A 19,917-nucleotide genomic window follows, 5' to 3' on the forward strand; every position below is an offset into this window, starting at 1 on the left:
CCCTCCTTGCATTTTTCTTCTATAAAGTTGAGCATTGTAATACTGTGCATATAAAAAAAGAAAGGGAAAGACAAATTATAATTTCATCACAAAACAATGATTATCAGAAAGGAAAAGGCAGAAAGGAAAAGCAAATCATAATTTCATCATGAAACAATGATCCTGATGGAGACGAGACAGTACAAAGACAACCAGTGCTCACTGGCTTCCCAGAAGAAAAAATGATCTATGTCAGATTCTGAGAAGGTGAGTTTTGAAAATCTACAGATGTAAACAAATATCCAAATGCCAAGAAAAGTAATTGCTCAATCACCACAGGATATAAAACAATACCTAATTGCTCTTAAAGTCCTATCTTCCTCTCTTCCCCAGAATGCCTCTGCATCTAACAACTTGATTTGGATGAGTAGAACTAGGTGCTTAACCCCAATGGATGCACTCTCTGAAGAATATTAATTGTCTACAATCTTATTCTTCCTTTATGAAGAATAATTCTTAATAACTCAGTAAGGTTTCAATTTGCAGGATGATAAGCAGTGCAATTTTTTTTCAGGCTTTCAGAGGAAAAAAAGGCAGTTATAAAATAGGTCATGGGATGAAAAGTAAGCATAGGAAATATAGTCAATATTATTGTTATAATGTTGTATGGTGACAGGTGGTAACTTATCGCAGTGAACCTCAGTAATATATAGAATTGTCGAGTCCCTGTGTTGTACACCTGAAACTAATATAATATTGTAAGTCAATTATACTTCAATACATTTTTTAAAAAGGTGCTGTTTGTTCCTAACATTTAAACTGTGGCCTAATGATTGAATTTTCTCAGGAAAATGATGGGCTTTGTCAAGTTAGGTAGCATATTTTTCAGAGACTGGTTGGAAGAAGAAAGTTTTAACTAATCCAGTTAAACAGATTTTTGTTTTTCAATTTAAAAAGGAAAGTTACCTTCCAGGCTAAGGATTAGAAATGAATTACTTCTATGCCTAATAGTTAAAGTAATACTGAAGATTTCTCTAATCTAAGGAAACTCCCTCCTTCTTTTCCTTTTTTTCTTTTTAAATATTTATTTATTTATGATAGACAGAGAGAGAGAGAGAGGCAGAGACACAGGAGGAGGGAGAAGCAAGCTACATGCCAGGAGCCCGACATGGGACTCGATCCCGGGACCCCAAGATTGCACCCTGGGCCAAAGGCAGGCACTAAACCGCTAAGCCACCCAGGGATCCCCCCTTCTTTTCCTTTTTCCCCACTATGAAAAACAACATAAGAATCTTGACAAATACCATGGCACATCATATGAACTGCATACCTCTAAATATATTCCATTATGAACAGTATGATTAAAAGACATTTTAAGGAAAAGGCTTGCTATCCCCAAAGATCATGCAAAGCCTGAATCTATTAAGCCCTCTCTGAACCCATTTATCACATGCTTAGGTTCCACATGAAGCTTATCTATTACTAGAGTTACAGATCATTGCACGTTCAAGTTAGAGTGCATCTGAAATATCACTGAGTCTCGTCACCCCCATTTTACAAATGATAGAACAGAACTAGAATTCAGATTCCCTGACTCCTTGTCCAACACTCTTCCAATGCCACTTGAACATAGTCAGTAAAATAAGAGGAAAGAACTCCAATTCTATAAAAACAATTTGCATTTAAAAAAATGTTTGTCATTCTTTTTGGTTTAGAGTCTATTTTTAAAAGCTACTATGACTTCTCTTAAAAGTTCTTTTTTTTTAATTTGATAAAAGGATTTTGTTTTGTTAATGAAAATGTACAGAAATAAGAAAAATGTCATGGACTTCATAGGACATTTTAAGAATGAACTCGACTCCAAGGAATACATACATATGGTCAACAAGCACATGAGAAAATGCCCCGCATTTTCACTGGTCATCAGGGAAATACAAATCAAAACCACAGTGAGATACCACCTCACACCAGTGAGAATGGTGAAAATTAACAAGACAGGAAATAACAAATGTTGGAGAGGATGTGGAGAAAGGGGAACCCTCTTGCACTGTTGGTGGGAATGTGAACTGGTGCAGCCACTCTGGAAAACTGTGTGGAGGTTCCTCAAAGAGTTAAAGAGAGAGCTACCCTATGACCCAGGAATTGCACTGCTGGGTATTTACCTCAAAGATACAGATGCAGTGAAATGTTGGGACACCTGCACCCCAATGTTTATAGCAGCAATGTCCACAAGAGCCAAACTGTGGAAGGAGCCTTGGTGTCCAGCGACAGATGAATGGATAAGGAAGATGTCATCTATATATATATACAATATTCCTCAGCCATTAGAAATGACAAATACCCACCATTTGCTTTGACATGGATGGAGCTGGAGGGTATTATGCTGAGGCAACCAGAGAAGGACAATCAGTATATAGTTTCACTTATACAGGGAATACAAAAAATAGTGAAAGGGATTATAGGAGAAAAGAGAGAGAATGAGTGGGAAAAATCAGAGAGGGTGACAACACATGAGAGACTCCTAACTCTGGGAAACAAACTAAAGGTAGTGGAAGGGGAGGTGGGTGGGGGGATGGGGTGACTGGGTGATGGGCACTGAAGGGGGCACCTGACAGGATAAGCACTAGGTGTTATACTATATGTTGGCAAATTGAATGCCAATAAAAACAATACACATATATAAAAAAAGAAAATATTAAAATAAAAAAATGAATAAAGAAAACCTTTAAAAAAAAGAATGAATTCTACTAAAGTACCTCATCAAATTCAATATTCTTTTGCTTATGTACAACCTTAGATAGAATTCATCACTATTTTATACATAGAAACTATCTCTTGTTTTTTCACTAAAAAACATAAAAGAATCAGTAAACATAAAGTCAGGTACTTGTTGACCCTATATGTAGGGTCAAACCACAAACAAAAGAAAAAGGGAAAAGAATTAAAAAGGGAAAAGAAAAAAAATGCTTTGAACGAAGGTTTTGTTCTTCACCATATCAAGCTCCTTGGCAATTTGACACTTGTTATTTGATGTCAGTTCTCTACCTTTGTTTTTTATTATTTAGGTGGCTGTGTTTGGGATAAAGAATTCTATGTGATGTGCATTTATACTGTAGAAAGTATATTTCAGAAGGTGTAATTATGCTTTCAATCCTGATTGAAAAATTATTAGGCTGGAAAACATGCCAACCACCCATTTGGTAGGCATAGGGGAAGCTGAAGTGAAACGTCCCTGGAGTATGTGGTCCCCATGTAATGCAGTGACACACATTGGGCTTTCAGGATACAGAAAAGAGGAGGAGGATTAATGAGAAAATTGGCTCCTTCACACAACAGGAGATTTATGAATGGTTGGTGGTGATATCATCCTCATAACGATAAATAAATAATTGAAATATTATTTTCTCAAGAGCAATCTAATTACATGGCTCATTCTTCTTTTTAGATCAGAGTGAAATCACTCTGCCTTTAGTCAGGCATTCTGCTGAGACAAGTTAATCACCTGGAAACTACTGACAATCAGTTATCATCAAATTCTCATTTGAGATACATGCCGTTTGTCCCCAAGATTGAGGACATCGGACTATCTCTCCAGAATTTATTGCCTCTGAAAAAGTCAGTGTCTGGGACTCAGCTGCAAAGCAGCAATCTAGCATTCTACGAATTGGAATTGTGTATTTACCAGCATTTCTGAATGGAGATATTAAAATAATTTTAATATTCGTATCGACTAGAAAAAGAATTTTAAATTAGAAAAAGAAAAAGAAAAGAAAAATCTCTTGACCCCAAGGATAACATGGCTCTTCTCTCAGGAACTGCTCATACTGCATGTCTGACAAAATCTGATGTGTGAGTTTGTAAGGCAAGGCCAAATATGAGACTCATGAATCCACCAAAGCAAATAGAACCCTGAGGGGCATTTGGTAGCTGGGCAATCAGTTGACTGCTTCTGGAGACACCGGAGCTCCTTGTGCTTTCCATTCAAACTCAACAGCCAGAACATTCAACCTTTGACTGTATTTTATAATAGACAATGTTTCATAATGAAGAGGGCATAACTATTTTCTCGTGAAAGATTAAGAAAAACTCTATTCTCTTTGTAAACGTGGAATAGTTTTAGAAAAACAGTAAGGAAAGTTCACTCTATAAGACTAAGAATAATATCACCTTCAACGATGTCATACTTTTTTTCTAAAAAGCTAACACATGGCCTAAATGTGAAAATGACAAACCCCATTTATGGCTCATCCTCATTACTTCTCACTGAGGTAGGTAAGAGAACTCTTTTTATTTCACTAGGGAGTTTTAAATTTTGATCTCTCCTTTGTTAACAGGTACAATGACAAATATTATTTGGGTTGAAAATAAGCCTTCTAATACCCTACTACTGCATGCAATATTCTGACCTCCTACTATGGTGAATTCTACTACATGCTGCTTGAAGAAGTATTTTCTTCCTTGTTTCAAATGTACTTGACATTTAATTCCATTGAATGAGCTCTTACTTCTGTCATCTAAAACAGAGATTAAAGAAGGAAATAATAAGCCTCAAGATTCACACCTTACTTTATTGGTAGGACACCTCCTGGTTAACCTTTCTATTGTAGATGAAGCTTTTCCCCAGAGCAATGACATCATGGTAAGAAAAGAAGAGAAAGGAGGGGGAAAGAAGCAGGAGAGGAAGGCGAGAGGAGAGTTTTGTCATAAGAGAAAAAAGTTATTAACAAAAGAGAAGAAAGAGTGAAAAAGAGTGGGAAGAGGTGAAGAAGTCAAGAGGGAGGAAATGAGAAAAAAAGTAGAGAAAGATGCACCTAAGATCAGAATATCGGACCTATTACATAACTCACAAATACATGGTTTTATTAGAGGTTCTGGCAAAGGCATGTCATCAGAAAAAAGATTTATTTAGCCTGACTATTCTTATCTATTCCATGATCTCTCTTGGTCTTGAAAATAAAATGTAAGGTTTATGCTCTGTGTTACACTGGGTAAGTCTATGAAGTCATCTGTCTTCTAAATGATCACCATTACGAGCCCCACCCCCAGAAATCCTCCAGCAGTACCACACGGTGCTGGGGGTCCCTGGTTGGTCCTCCCCTACTCCCAGAGCTGTCTTCCAGGCTTACTGCCCATGGGCCTGCCGGACAGTGAGCAAAGTAGATGGACTTTTATCCAGTTTCCTTCCCAGTGACACTGTTCATCAGTCTAATTTTTTTCTGATTCTTGGAAATCACTTACATTGCTGTTCTCACACTTGGCTACTAAATGGAGTCCTCTCTGTTTTTGTTTTTTCTTGGGGGAGGATGGTGGCTCCAACATACCAATGAACTATGAAGCAATTTTACTGCTTGCTTGACTTCTTTTCTCTTATGGACTAAGCTTTTAATCACTGAAAATCCCTAGCTAGAATAACTTACCTCCCTCATCCTAAAACCTCAAGCTCTTTATAGTCTTTGTTCAGATAATTCTTTTTTCTCAAAGAAAATAAACTGTGATTAGCCAAATCACCCATGTTTTTGCTCTATTTCAGAATAATTGCTCCAATAAATTAGTATTTTCAAGAGAATACCAGATGCAGCAGAGTCTGTGATCTCCATTTCGCTAGTTCTGTACTATGATCTTTTACAGATAAAAATGGAACTGTTCTAGGCTCTTCTTGATTTAAGCAATCTTACACAATGCCACCCATGGCTTTAGCTTCCTTAGCTATAAACTGAGGGGCTTTCTGTATGATAAACCAATTGACAGAGGTCTTCATGTACCAGAGGATCCAAGACAACTTCATTTGCATCTTTCTTCCTGATGTCTCATATCCCTGTTAGCATCACAACTTACTCATCTAAGATGCTTCTTTTGAGGACTGACTCCTGTTCTTCCCTGGTCTCTGCTGAAAAGGACAGCTCTGCTATTATTATTGTGCTGGAGGGGAAACATCTGTTGTCGTTGAGTTGCCATTTATCATCATGTTTTCTAACAGTCCCACGTTTCCTACTAGAACATCAGAGCCTAGTGATATTACAGCTCCAAATGCCTTCTGTGATCTTCAGAAAACAAGCATTAAAGGGATAATCTGTTAAGCAAAACAAGGATTCTTGCTTGACTTTGTAACTGCTTGGAGGATAAAGACACTTAAGAAAACTTAAGTCATTTTTCACAAATCATTCACTTTCTAGTTCCTTTAACTCTCTTTCTGAACTCTTCATAACTGTGAGTAGTGAAACAATAATGTCTCCTTTTTCTTATTTTCTCATTGTTTTTATTATTGCTGAATTTTTTAATTGAGGTAAATTTGCAGTGAAATATACAGAAGTATACAAGCTTTGACAAGTGCACACATCTATGTGACCCACACCCCTCAAGATATATATATAAAACATTTGTCACTCTCAGAAATCTCCTCCTGCCTTTCCCAGTCAATCCCCTATCCTGGAAAATGATCACTGATCTAATTTCTAGCACTTTACATAATTTTTACCTATCCTAGATTTCATTAAAGTAGAACCATATAGTAAGAACTATTTTGGGTCTAGCTTCTTTCATTCAACATAATGTTTTTGAGATTAAACCATGCTGTTTCAACTAACAAAAATCCACTCCTTTTTATTGCTAAGTAGTATTCCATTGTATGGATATATCACTGTTTATCCATTCACATGCTGATGGGTACCTGGGATGCCCCCAGTTTGGGGACTGGCTATGTTTCCCTTTAATAAAACAAAAACAAAATTGTGCTCCATTCATATGAAATACTGGCAGTGTTTAGGTCATACTAAAATAGTTTAATTTATAAAAAGGAACTATGAAAGCATAGTTGACGTACAAGTAGTAAATGCTTAAGTGAAATGTTAATGAGATAAAACATATTTGTAGGTCCTCAACTTCTTCTAACTTTAGTTATATGAGCATTTTCTTCTCATCTCCCTTTTTTTGGAGTTTGGAATATTGTCTCTATATGAATATACACTCCTGGTCACTTCTGCCATGGTAATGCAATCGTATTGAACACACTTGATAGGATAATGGAGAGTTGTCAGTAGTGCTGATAAGTTGGTACTGCTCTCATTCCCTTGCATTCAGTGGCACATTCGAATTGATGAAGTTACCACTGTGGTGTAGAGGGAGACTTTTGTGTGTTCCATTATCAGGGCAAAGTTGAAGAGGAGAACCTCACTCTCAACAAGCTTGAGCCTTCACTATATTCCTATGAGGGGACTCTTCTCTTCATTTGTAACTTTACTTGTCATCTCTCATTCAAACAAGGCAATCAGAAGTGTCTGGGGCGGGGGGTGGGGTGGAAAACAGGGCCGATTCACTAGCAGAGCCCCAGAGCTATTTGGGGAACAAAGAGCAGAAGGACTCTATGCTCTGCATTTCAGAGCAGTAGAAGAACCCTGGCTGCGTGATAGTAAACCAGAGCACAGCGTTGCAAAGATGCTCATGGCCCAGGTCCAGGAGCCACAGAACAGTTTCCTTGCCCTCAAGCCAGGATCAAAACAGATCCATGCCCTGAAGGGATGGTTAGGACAAGGACAAAGGCTGTCTGTGTGGACCAGTCACCAAAGACTAGATGAGACAGGGAGACGCCATGGGTATCTGCAGCAACAGATGATTAAGAGACCAGAGGTACATCCTCATACCACCCCTGCCTTTGCACCAATGAATCCTCTGAAACTTCGTTACAACATCAGAAAAAATGGGAGAGGGTTAGCCAAGGGTGACTGAAATGAAGTTTTCACCACTGGTAGAAAGGGGACAATAAAAAGAAATTTAAAATGAAAATGAAATTAAATTAAAAATGAAAATGAAATTAAATTAAAAATGACAATGAAAAATGAAATGAAAAAAATAAAGAAAGCTTGATTTCTCTGATACCCAAGTTTGTGGAGAGAATTTATAACTGCCACACTTGTGTAAGCATAAACAATTTCTGAAAGGATTGGCAGAAATGTTAACAGTTGTTGCCCCTGGAGGAAGGGAATACAGGTGTAGTGTGGGAGGAAAGCTTGTTTTTATTCTTTAGTTTTTAATATTATTGGACTTTTTGCCAAGTACATTTACTGATTTTTCAATGAAATCTAATATTTAAACTAAATAGATAGACTGGACATTCAATATTGAATTGACAGGAAAAAAAGTTTCTTGGTTCTATTCCAACTGCAGCCAAACACTTGGAATGGAAACTGGGCCGTTATGTTCACTCATAATAATAGTCATATTGTTTTCTGTTCCTTGTTTTTTATGTACAGTAATTTGGTCATGAGATAACAAACTTGGAAATCAAAAATTACATGTAATGGAATGAAAAAAATTGATTTTATTAGATGAAGTTAATGGAAGCAAATAAGTTAGAGTGATTAATTTTTAAACTGCTGTACCACTCCCTCACTACATGGACATGACTTTAGTTTCTGAATTTCTCCTTCAGCTTGTCCTTAAAAATTACAAATTAAATAATGCATATGATGACTTTCAAACCCCATGGCAGAAACAGGCTTATAAAAGCAGGATATTTTTCTCTTGTGGCAAATTATATGGTGGTGTATTTAGTGATGGGAATTTGGCCCAAAGCAGCACACCAGACACTCTGCTGTATGTGATGGTTTCTAAATCTGTGGGGCTGAAGAGAATCAAAGACAAGATCATAAAGAACAAAACTCATATGCCAATACGTGTTCCGAGAAAACGGATTTCAGGAGAGTGAAAGCTACCTCTAGAGTTCCAGAAAAAAGCAGGGCTTCGTTACTTTACTGGAAATATTTCACTGGGATGTCTGATTCTGCTGGGTGCTGGTTTCTGACTTTAGGGAGCTTATGCCTATTTTTAAGGATTTTGAGACAGTGCATATCCTCTCTCTTCCCCTTCTCTATAGTTCTACTTTATTTTCACTAACATACGTTTCATATATTATATAATACAGATATATTTACTCTGATGTCTGTTTTTCATCCAAATGCCAAGAGGGAAGACTTGAGGACTCATTTAAATAAACTGGTTGAAGATTTTTTCAAGATTTATTTATTTTTGGAGAAATAGAGAGAGAGACAGAAAGAGAGAGAGCATGAGCAGGGTTGGGGCATTAGAGGGAGAGGGAGAAGCAGTCTCCCCGTTGATCAGGGTGCATGACAGGGGGCTCAATCCCAGGACCCCAAAATCATGACCTGAGCCAAAGTCAGACGCTTAACTGACTGAGCACCCCCAGGCGCCCCTTGGTTGAAGATTTTTAAACTAATAATGATTTGGGGTCATACCTAGGCTTAGAGGAAGCAAAGAGAACAATGTGCAAATCAACACAGGAGGAAGAAAGGAAGGCACAAAGGGAAGGAGAGAGAGAAGAGGGAGAGAGAGAAGAAGGAAAACAGGGGAAGACTGCAGGGGAACTGCAGGGGAACCGCAGGGGAGGTGAGGAGGAGACAGAAAGAAGAGGATGGAAAGAGAGAAAAGTATGGAAAGAGAAAGAAGAAGGGAAGGGGGAGGGCATTATCTCGTGCTGAGCACCTACACCTTCACGCATGGTGCCAGACCTTTGCAGGCTCATCAGACTAAAACGGGGTTGTAAAAACAACATTCATCTCACTTTTACTGACAAGGAAATGGGCTCAGAGCGGTAAAGGAAGCTTCTTGCTTTTCTCCGGGAACTCAGCTGGTCTGTGGCGAGCTCAAGAGTCAATCAGAACCTCTGACACCTTTTTGCTCAACAAAGTCACCTGTGAAATGATGAGAGGTTCATAACTGGGGCTTTAAAAAAAAATCTTAAAGCTCTGTGAAGGAGATGGCAGGCAGTAAGAGTTAAAGTAAAATTACTCTGAAGTATATTTGATAGAAAACAGAAGTATGTGGCTTTTTAAAGTTAACAAAAGTTGTTTTTTTTTTAAGTGGGAAAAAGTGTGGCTTAAGTGAAAGGGACACAAAATCCATAACTTTGGTCAAGAAAGCATATATCAGATCAGTCATGAAAATGGGTGAAGCAAAATCAATCATGTTTTATTGATTTCAAAAACAACAGAATTTGAACCACATAAAAGTCACATTTTGTATCTGTCAAGAAAACTCACTGAAGACCATGAATTAGCTCGACAGAAATGAACTTGCCTTGAAAGAAACAAATTATCTGCTAACATCTATATTAATGGAATATAAAAAACCCAAATGTCAGGAGGAGTACAGAACTTTTCCTGGGTACAAGCAGTGCTTAGAAAGTTTCTTTGGCCTTTTTTAAATAAAGATTTTCGATTTATTTTAAGAAATTTATACTTAGGATATGTTCACAGGGAAGTGAAATTTTATTGATAAATTATTTCTGAAATGGCATATAAATTTTGAGACTTTATGACTCTGACCAATCTGTTTTCCCTGTATACTATATAGATCGATGTTTCTAGAAAAGACACGATTTTCCCCATCTAGTATTGAAGCACCAGCACTCTCTATATGTCATCTTCAACATTCAGATCAAAGGCCACTTTCTCCATGAAAATCCCACCAACGTGATCTTTCTTTTGTAGAACTATGGAACCCATGTTATTTGTACCCTCTATTACACAAGAATAATACAAGAATTTCTATCCTGGATTATAAGGCTTTTAAAATATGTTCTTAGTATATCCTCTACTAAACTATAAGCTACTGGAGAGAAGGAACTATATCCCTTTTTAATTCACTGTATAAATATAATGATTATTGCTTAACATTTGTTGAACAGTGAAAATAAAAACAGAAATGAGTATCATATGCTGATATTTCAGGATAGAATTCTAGTCTTTTTTTAATTTTTAAATTTGAGTATAGAAAACACATAATGTTACATTAATTTCAAGTATACAACATAGTGATTCAACGTCTGTGTACGTACTATTCTGCTCACCACACTATCATCTGTTACCATACGATGCTATTACAGCATCATTGACTATATTCCCTATGCTGAGTTTATTCCCATTCAATAACTGGAAGCTTGTATCTCCCACTCCCCTCCACCCATTTTGCCCATCCTGCCCTTCCCTCTGGCAACCATCAGTTTGTTCTCTGTATTTATAGGACTGATTCTGATTTTTATTTGTTTATGATTTGTTTATTCATTTGTTTTGTTTTTTAGATTCCACATATGTGTGAAATCTCATGGTATTTATTGTTCTCAAACTGACTTATTTCCTGTAGCATAATACCCTCTGGGTCTATCCAGGTAGTTGCAAATGGTCAGATCTCATCCTTTGTTATGGTTGTGCAATATTGCATCATACACATACACACACACACACACACACACACACACACACCTTCCTTAACCATTCACCTATTGATAGACATTTAGGTTACTTGCATATGTTGTCTATTTGCAAAGAATGCTGCAATAGACAGAGCAGTGCATATATCATTTGAATCAGTATTTTTCATTTTCTTTCTAGTCTTCAGCATTGTTTTGATTTTGGTTACAACTTGAAAGTTTAAATTAGAGAGTCAAATTTATCTTGAACTCTTGATTGTATATACAAAAACATTTAGTATCATACGAAATCCACATTCAGATATTCCCTGAAATTACACAGATTGATTATATCTCTAGGTTGACAGACCTATTTTTCCAGTCAGCAAAAATATGACAAATTGCCAACAAATTCATGCATCCTTTTATGTGTTCAAAAAAATTTTAGTAAATGAGTTTGATTCATTGTTTCTTTGCCCTCAAATATCCCATGGAGTTGCACCTAAGCTGCCTTCAAAGGAGAGACTGCCGTATAAATAATGAGATGGCCCAATAACTTAGAAGTTAGTTGGAAGTAAGACTCAAATCATCTGTCATTTCAGATAAACCATTTCTCTTCTTTTGCTCAGCATAAATGCAATTATAAGACACATTAAAGCATAGTTTTTTCCTACATAAAGAACTTGTACAACTGAAAAAAAATCTAACCATACACATGGCTTTGAGCTGGCATCTAGATTCAGCTCTTAAAAAAGTCATGAAACAGACATTATGCAGTCTACATTAAGCCCAGTTTCCTAGTTGAACAGCTCACAACTCTCACCAATCTTTTAGTGCTAATGAGCAATTTAATGTTATGTAACTGCTCCAAGGGAGCAGTCAGCATTTTTTTTTTTTTTGCATTAAACAAACACACCGAAATGAGGCATATTCCTGTAACTTACCATATATTTGGATTCAACTCTAGTTGGTGGTAGGAGTCAAAGTCATCTCGTAGGATAATGCTTTCGCTATGTACTTCAGCTAAAAGAAAAATAAAGTACTTAGAAAAAAAATAAACTAAACAGATTTAGTTACACAGAAGGGTCAACATGTTGCCTTTATGAGGATAACTATAAATTAAAACTGAATTTTAAATGAGTGGTTGATTATACTTGCTTTGCCCCTAAACTACTAAGGGACAGAGGTAAAGATGCTGCTGTTTAGACATACAGAAGTCTGGAAACCAGAATCCCCAAAGAGAAATCCTACAAAGTTGTCGCCAGGCAAGAGAGGCATGTAGGCCAAGGTCAATACAGACCTACAAAGAGAGGTCATGCAAGACTTGCCTCTCATAGCTCAATAGGCCCAGAAAAGATTCGGTGTTAACTCACTATTTATCTATCTATCTACTTACTTACTTATTTATTTAAGATTTTTATTTATTTATTTGACAGAGACAGAGCTCACCTAAGCAGGGGAGGACCAGGCAGAGGGAGAGGGAGAAGCAGGCTCCCACTGAGCAGAGAGCTCAACGCAGGGCTTGATCCCAGAACCCCAGGACCCCAGGATCAAGACCTGAGCCCGTGGCAGAGGCTTAACCAAGTGAGCCACCCAGGTGCCCCAGTGTAAACTCACTTTACAGCACAGAAGGAGATAGAACATTCTGGATGTTTACTATTGGCTAATATGGCTGGTATTTAACCTGTTTCCTCTTCTCTTTCCTACTATCTCCCTCTCGCCCTGGCCTGTTTTCTCTTATTTCCTAACCTCACTCATTTTTTAATTTAATGTATTGCAAATCATTAACATTTTTCCCCCTCAAAGCTGCATTGGAGAAATGATCTACATGAGTAAGTAAAAATGAAATTATGTTGAAAGTCAAGAAGAAATCCAAGGAGCCATCATAGTTTAATATTCCTTATCATTACAGTTGAGATTGTATTACATAAGCTATTTTTAAACTTTAGAACAACTTTGGGCATTCCAAGAGCAAAGACTGTTTTCATAAACTGCAGAACACATAGTACTTCCACTGCATAGAAGGTGGACAAGTTAAAAAACTTCATGGCCCATTCTTAAGTTGGTGTGAGAAATGATAATTATTTCTACTCAAGTTGTAAAAAATGAATTTTTTTGTGCTTAAAAACCCTCTCATCCAATTCCTGTGGTTTGCTTGGGGAAGTTTGTTTTGGCTAATGTAAATTCTCTGGGCCTATATAATTTTGTACACATGTAAAATAGTTTATATATGCTTTTATGGAAAAATTAGAATAGTAGGACCTGATTAACAAAAAATAACCAACATTTTAAATTTTTTTCAAAGGTGATTTTATTTTTTTTGGCTCACTTGAAAATAATTCATCACCTCACTGGGTAACTAAAATCACCTCCAAATATCGGGAAGCATACTTCCATATTCTCTTTGGTGACATTGCCACCCACAGCCACCTTGGCTCTCTTTATGCCAGGTATGCCAGCAGGTAAGCACATAACGAAGTCTGGGAAACCAGTGAATCAGCATGTATTAAGAGCAATGGCCACTCAAGCTCAGAAGCCTTAGGCAGGACAACAGGAGAATATGGATTTCCGCTGGAGAGAATGCTGTGATGTAGTCTGTGCGTGGGAGTGATTTAATGATTCCTCTGAGTGACTGGATGCGGTGCCTGAAAAGCCTACAGGGTACAGCTCTCCCAAATACCTAACCTGGCCGAGACTGGGCTGGGCCACTGCGGGTCACCAGCCTGCCTGGGCTGCCAGAAGGCATGCTTCTAAGCGCTTGCGTTTGCCAAAGAAGAAGAGCCCCAAGCTGTAGCATTACATAAAAGTAGAGCTTCTTAAGGCAGATTTTCCAAAGAGAAAAATAAATTAATTGGGTTTGTAGGTTGAAAGGAAAAGCCCAAGAGACAAATCACTGACCCATCTGCAAGTCCCACTGCGAGAGACATCTGAAAAGGCTGCAGCCAGCCAGGATGATTTATTTTTCATTCTTATTAAATAGTGTAATGTAGGAAATTGCTGTTAAAATAAATCTTCACTAACACAAATGAGAAATTGAACTCTTAAAGATCATTTGTTTTCTAGAGAATGTTTTACAAAAGCGTGGGTAAGTCTCAGTGGTCATTGCCCATATATTTACTTCTTTCCAAATACTTTTATGTCATGGACTATATGATTTACAAAAAGGAATTCATTTCATCCTCATAACAACCCTAGGAGGTAGGTACTATTATTACTTCCATTTTACGGATGAGGAAACTGAAGCACAGAGAGGCTAAGTAACTTACTCAATGTACATGGCTAGGGAGTGGAAAGGGTGAGAAAAGCCTAGATAGTGGCTCCAGAAGCTGTACTCTTAGCCACTACACAACCCTGCCTTTCACGGCACTATGGAAAGAGCACAAGAAAAATGAGAGGTGGTAACTTTACATAGTGCTATTAAACAAAGCTTATGATTATTTCAACAGCCTCATTTCAATTTTTAAAGAAATGACCAAATTCCTTCTCTTTTTGCAACCAGTACTAGTCTGAACAGGTAATCTGAAATGACTTCCATTCTTCTATACATCTAGCTCCCTACCACTATCCCTGTGATCTACTATTTATGGTGAGTAGGAGCTCTGGGGAAAATTTAGCATTAGAATACAGGATGCAAAGATCACACTCACTAGGATCCCAAAGCTGAATGTATTAACAGGTTCAAAAGTCCCTTAATTAGCTCCAGCTGGGCAGCATGATCACCTCCTTGGTGAGGTCCCATGTTCAAGCATAATCTGAACCTGAGACTAATTTCAGTAAATGATCAGCGAGAATGAGAATGAGAAAGGGTAGGAAGTTTCCTCACCTCTATATCATCTGCCTGCATATCCAAAGGAGTGACAAGAACATCTAGTACTAAGATTAGTGACATCAGGGTCTTCAGCACTTACCTAGATGTGGGTGCATCGTAGCTTCTGTTGGAGCTGGACCAAGAGAGAAAAAGAGAAAAATGACTGATTAGCAATGAAAGCAAACTCCAGTAATAATCAAATACAATGACAAAACTTTGGTCATAGTAAATTAAATGGTTAGAACCTTTTAAGAGGAGTAAGGAAATGTTAATAAACGCCTTAAAGTAAGACATTCACCTCTCTTTTTAGTTATTACACTTAAAAGTAATGCATTACTCTTGAAGTGAAGAGTAGAACCCCTTACACTCTGAATAGTTGTTTATGATATACAAGCTTAGTCAGGTGTCCCCTGAAACACATAATATCAATATGACGTGATAGTTAATGGATAGGCCAAAACCCAGTACCTGTCAGGGGCTGTTCTGGGTGTTAGGGAAATAGATAAAAGCATCAAATTTGCTCTAAAAAGAGCTTACCATCTAGTAACTAGAGTTCAGTGTAATAAGTGCTATGGCAGAGTGTTGGGAAGAGGCTGGGGGGAGACAGAGGACAGGTAATGGATACCAATTTCAGACTGAACAGTAAGAGGGTTGCCAGGAGAGGTTTTCCAGAGAAGATGATTTCTCTGCTGAGTTGGGTTTTTTTTTTTTAAGGTTTTATTTATTTATTTGAGAGAGAGAGAGAGAAGCAGACTTCCTGCTGAGTGGGGAGCCAGATGTGGGGCTTGATCCCAGGACCCTGGGATCACTACCTGGGTTGAAGGCAGATGTTTCACCCACTGAGCCACCCAGGCACCCCAGTTGTAATTTATTTTTTGATATTTCGGAAAATGAATAATTAAAGATCCAAACTTCTGAAAAGAAAGCCAATATATTCATAACCTTGTGAAAAAACCCTTTAGTATAATAGTCTGGGTGGTTTAAACACCTTGAAAAATATTCACACATGTATGGTGTAAATACAGTCCAAAAGCTAGTAAAGTATTAGGTCTGGGAAGCTTATTTTAATCATCTCTCAGTAAGTGATCATATCAATCTAGTTTTATGTAGTATAACAAAATTTCTTTCTTTTATTTAAATTCAATTAGCCAATATATAGTGTATCATTAGTATAACAAAATTTCTGAGCCTGTAGGAAGTTTAACCTTCTTTCCACATTTATTGGGGTAAATGTACCACAGAAAAATTAGAATAAGTAGCCTGAAGAAGTATAATGTAGTTTAACATTATTTATTACGCTCCCACTTGGATAGTACCTGCTTTGCTTCACACTACTAACATGGGTGACTTATGTGAATCTGGCATTAAGGGCTTTACTCTTTCCTTTATTAAATATAACATGCATACTTTATAGTCTGTCCACCTTCCAAGTGTTTGTCCAGTACCACATTTCAACTACATATATTACATATACTTTCCTACTCCTTTGCCACTGCACTTTTTTTTTTAAAGATTTTATTTATTTATTCATGAGACACACACACACACACAGAGAGAGAGAGAGAGAGAGAGAGGCAGAGTCACAGGCAGAGGGAGAAGCAGGCTTCATGCAGGGAACCCAATGTGGGACTCGATCCTGGGTCTTCAGGATCACGCCCTGGACTGAAGGCGGTGCTAAACCGCTGAGCTGAGCCACCCGGGCTGCCCCACGGATCTAGTTTTGACTCATCTTTCTTGATTGCTTGAATGTTTTTATCTCAGCCTTTTGTTGGTCTATTACTGATTCTCTGCCTCTCCAAGGACCTAAGACTGCCCTCACCCAACCACCCCCACCTTGGTCCAATTTCCCGGCTCCTTTGACTTGAAATTGCAGGACCAACCCTAGCTACCACATAAAGTTGCCAAATGGCTTAGACTGGAAGTTTTGTTCTGAGAGAGAATAAAGATGTTCCTAAAGAAGTAGGCTTTGGCTTTGGAGAAAGCAGGATAGAAAATATCTTTAACAGAAGTGTAAAAGACATTCCAGTTCTTTCCAGGTATCTCTCCATCAGGAAAAGAATACCAGGTCAGACAGCTGACCAAGTACATAGAGGGGAGGATGCACTGAGAATGGGGGTTTTCAGAGGAGGTTCTAGCAGAGGTTCTCTGCTAGTTTTCAAAGGGGGAATGAATTAGACACAGAGGAAGATGGCTGGAATGGTTTTGTACCCAAAGAGATCACTGAGGGGGACACTTCACGATATGGTCCTGACTTAGCTTCAGTGGTGAACCGCATGAGACTATATACATCAAGGCTGTACAGAACTTTAAGCTGTGAGAACTCACTATTGTAACCCAAAATTGTTAACAAATTTGGATATTCCTAGATTCACAAAAATGATTAGTTGTACATCCTATATTACAGAAAAAAATCACTTCTGAGAAAAATACCAAAAGTTCACTTTAGTTTATACAAACATGTGATTACTTATTAAATCATTTATCTTCCAATAAATATTGGGGCAATTCAGCTTAATATGAAGTTTCTACCAATAATCTGCAAACTGTTATATACAGTGCAATGGTTAGAGGCCAAACTTTCAATTGTGTTTTAGAATCAAAGTACAATGATCATGGGATACCATATCCTGCAGTTGGAGGTCATGGATCACTCCAAGGAGATCCATGAGCATTGGCAATGGATAAATAAACCCAACTTATAATTCTGAATATCAACTAATTTGTTACTAATCCTAGGCAAAATGAAAACACTATCTGGTTTTAACCAGACGGTAAATGTGTAAAGGAATATGTTTCAGTGAACTCGATGTCATTCAAAATAATCACACATCTCTTAGACTGGAAGTTTTGCACATAGGGGTGCACGTATCTTTTTAAATTGGTGGTTTCATATTCTTTGGGCAAATACCCAGTAGTGGAATTACTGGATCATATGGTAGTTCTATTTTTAATTTTTTGAGGAACCTCCATACTGGATTTTTTTCATTGATAAGTTAATATAGTTGAAAATATAAGAAACCTGAATCACTGTTTTTAGAAGGTACTTTAAAATTTGCTTGAAAAAATATTCCTTATAGAATTTTCTTTCTACTTAGCTGTGCTATTCTTGAAATGGTTTACTAATTTCCATGAGCTATTTTAAGAACAAGACTGGAACTGCCTTGAATGAATACAAGAACTCGGTAGTAATGCAGACTTCATAAAAACAATTATGCCAGGAAAAAAAAAAAAACAATTATGCCAGGGATAGTGAAGGTGAATGATTATTAAGTGACACATTTTAAAGGGACCCAATTCACAACAAAACGAGCAATTCATAACTCAAAGACTGAACAGGCATAACATGAAAACAAGTAAATTCTATAGCAAAATATTCAAAGAAAAACATGCTTCTTGGTCTCTTTAAACAATTTACTCGATTTGTTTAAAACAAAGTAGAAGAAAATATATGCTGATATTTTGTTGAGTAAACTGAAAAAAGCACTTGTCTATATCTATGTTCACACATCTGTTTGTTAGTGTTGGTTCTAGAGTGACAGGTCCTCTCCTAAGGAGTATCTTCATTGGGAAGGGGGAAAAGATTTTTAATAGCTCATTATTTTCTACTAACAGTGAATTAGTCCGACCTTCACCATATTATGAAAATAACTACTTATCAATCCCTTTCCAAACATTTAAACACAACTGATGTTACATATCTGTCCATTGCTTGGCATAGGTAATGTGAATATTACCTTCCATTTGCTAAATACATTTTCTCTGTTATCTCCAATTAATTAGAGCAGCCCACAGACTAATAATTTGTCTTATGACACTGGTAAAAGAGACGCAGCTGAGTTTTGCTGATGGAAATGGAAGATCAGAATGCTTTGATAAACTTAAAAGGCAGCAAACACCTCTATTTTCATATTAGCATCTATGATTTCATTTGGATCTTGGACCACACAGTCATGTTTTTCTTAATCACATTCCCTTTGTTTAAATCTTGGGTTTTTTTTTAAGATTATTTATTTATTCATGAGAGACACAGGCAGAGGGAGAAGCACGCTCCCTCTGGGGAGCCTGATGTGGGACTCGATCCCAGGACTCCGGATTACAACCTGAGCCAAAGGCAGATGCTCAACCACTGAGCCACCCAGGTGTCCCAAATCCTTGGGTGTTTTCAAGTAAATATCATAAACAATGGATCAAGATATGGTTTCTCAATATCAAAAGGGGGCAGAAATTCTTCCCATTATCAATTCAATTTGTCCAAGAGACAAATTACATGCTGAAGGTAAAGAAGCTTCGTTTCTTTTTCTTTTTTTTCTTTTTGTAGAAGCTTCGTTTCTTAAGAAAGTATTTCTGTGTTTACGCTTTTTCAAAAGCTGAACCCACCAGCATCTCATGAGATCACATCAGCCTAGAAGAGGCACATTAGAAAGAATGAGGTCATGTTTAACTTCCCCAAAGGTTGTTCTTTGGACAAAAGTCTTTATCTTTTTTTTTTTTTTTTTTAGTCTTTATCTTTCAACTCATCTATTTTGGAAGGAAACTTTTAAGTAATCATGTTACTCCAAAATGTATTTCTGCCCATTTTTTTCAACAAATAATACAAAGGATGGAGATTTCAATATGCTGAGTAGAAAAAGGAAGGGTTGTCTAAAAACAAATTGAGGGAGTGGTTGATGAGCTTTGTGTGAATATTATTGATTACTTAAGAAAAAGCCTTTGAGTCTGGCAAGCAATATATATATGATGACAGGCACTTCTTGCAAATAAAGGTATTATGTTATGGGAACTATATCTCCTGGATCATTTTAGAATTCAAAGGCCCTAGGTAGTTTTGCCTCAGGTATTTCTTCACCTAATTTGAAATTCAAATGTATGAAATTTCCAAAGCTAAATATGACAAATTAGACACGGTCTGTGAAGTTACCATTTAATGAGC

General features: G+C 37.2%; 1 protein-coding gene across 3 annotated transcripts in view; it reads right to left on the bottom strand.

Annotated features, from left to right (window-relative positions):
- Positions 1-19,917, bottom strand: part of RELN (reelin) — a 478,955-nt gene that overhangs the window by 245,393 nt on the left and 213,645 nt on the right. For all 3 annotated transcript variants that reach the window (XM_072759913.1, XM_072759912.1, XM_072759911.1), the window contains exons 5-6: positions 15,088-15,120; positions 12,124-12,202 (exon numbers count right to left, since the gene is read on the bottom strand). In XM_072759913.1, the coding sequence (XP_072616014.1) occupies positions 12,124-12,202; positions 15,088-15,120 (112 nt within the window). The remainder of the gene's footprint in view (positions 1-12,123; positions 12,203-15,087; positions 15,121-19,917) is intronic.

Source organism: Vulpes vulpes, chromosome 5 (assembly GCF_048418805.1).
Source record: "Vulpes vulpes isolate BD-2025 chromosome 5, VulVul3, whole genome shotgun sequence".
In the NCBI taxonomy this organism is placed as follows: Eukaryota; Metazoa; Chordata; class Mammalia; order Carnivora; family Canidae; genus Vulpes; species Vulpes vulpes.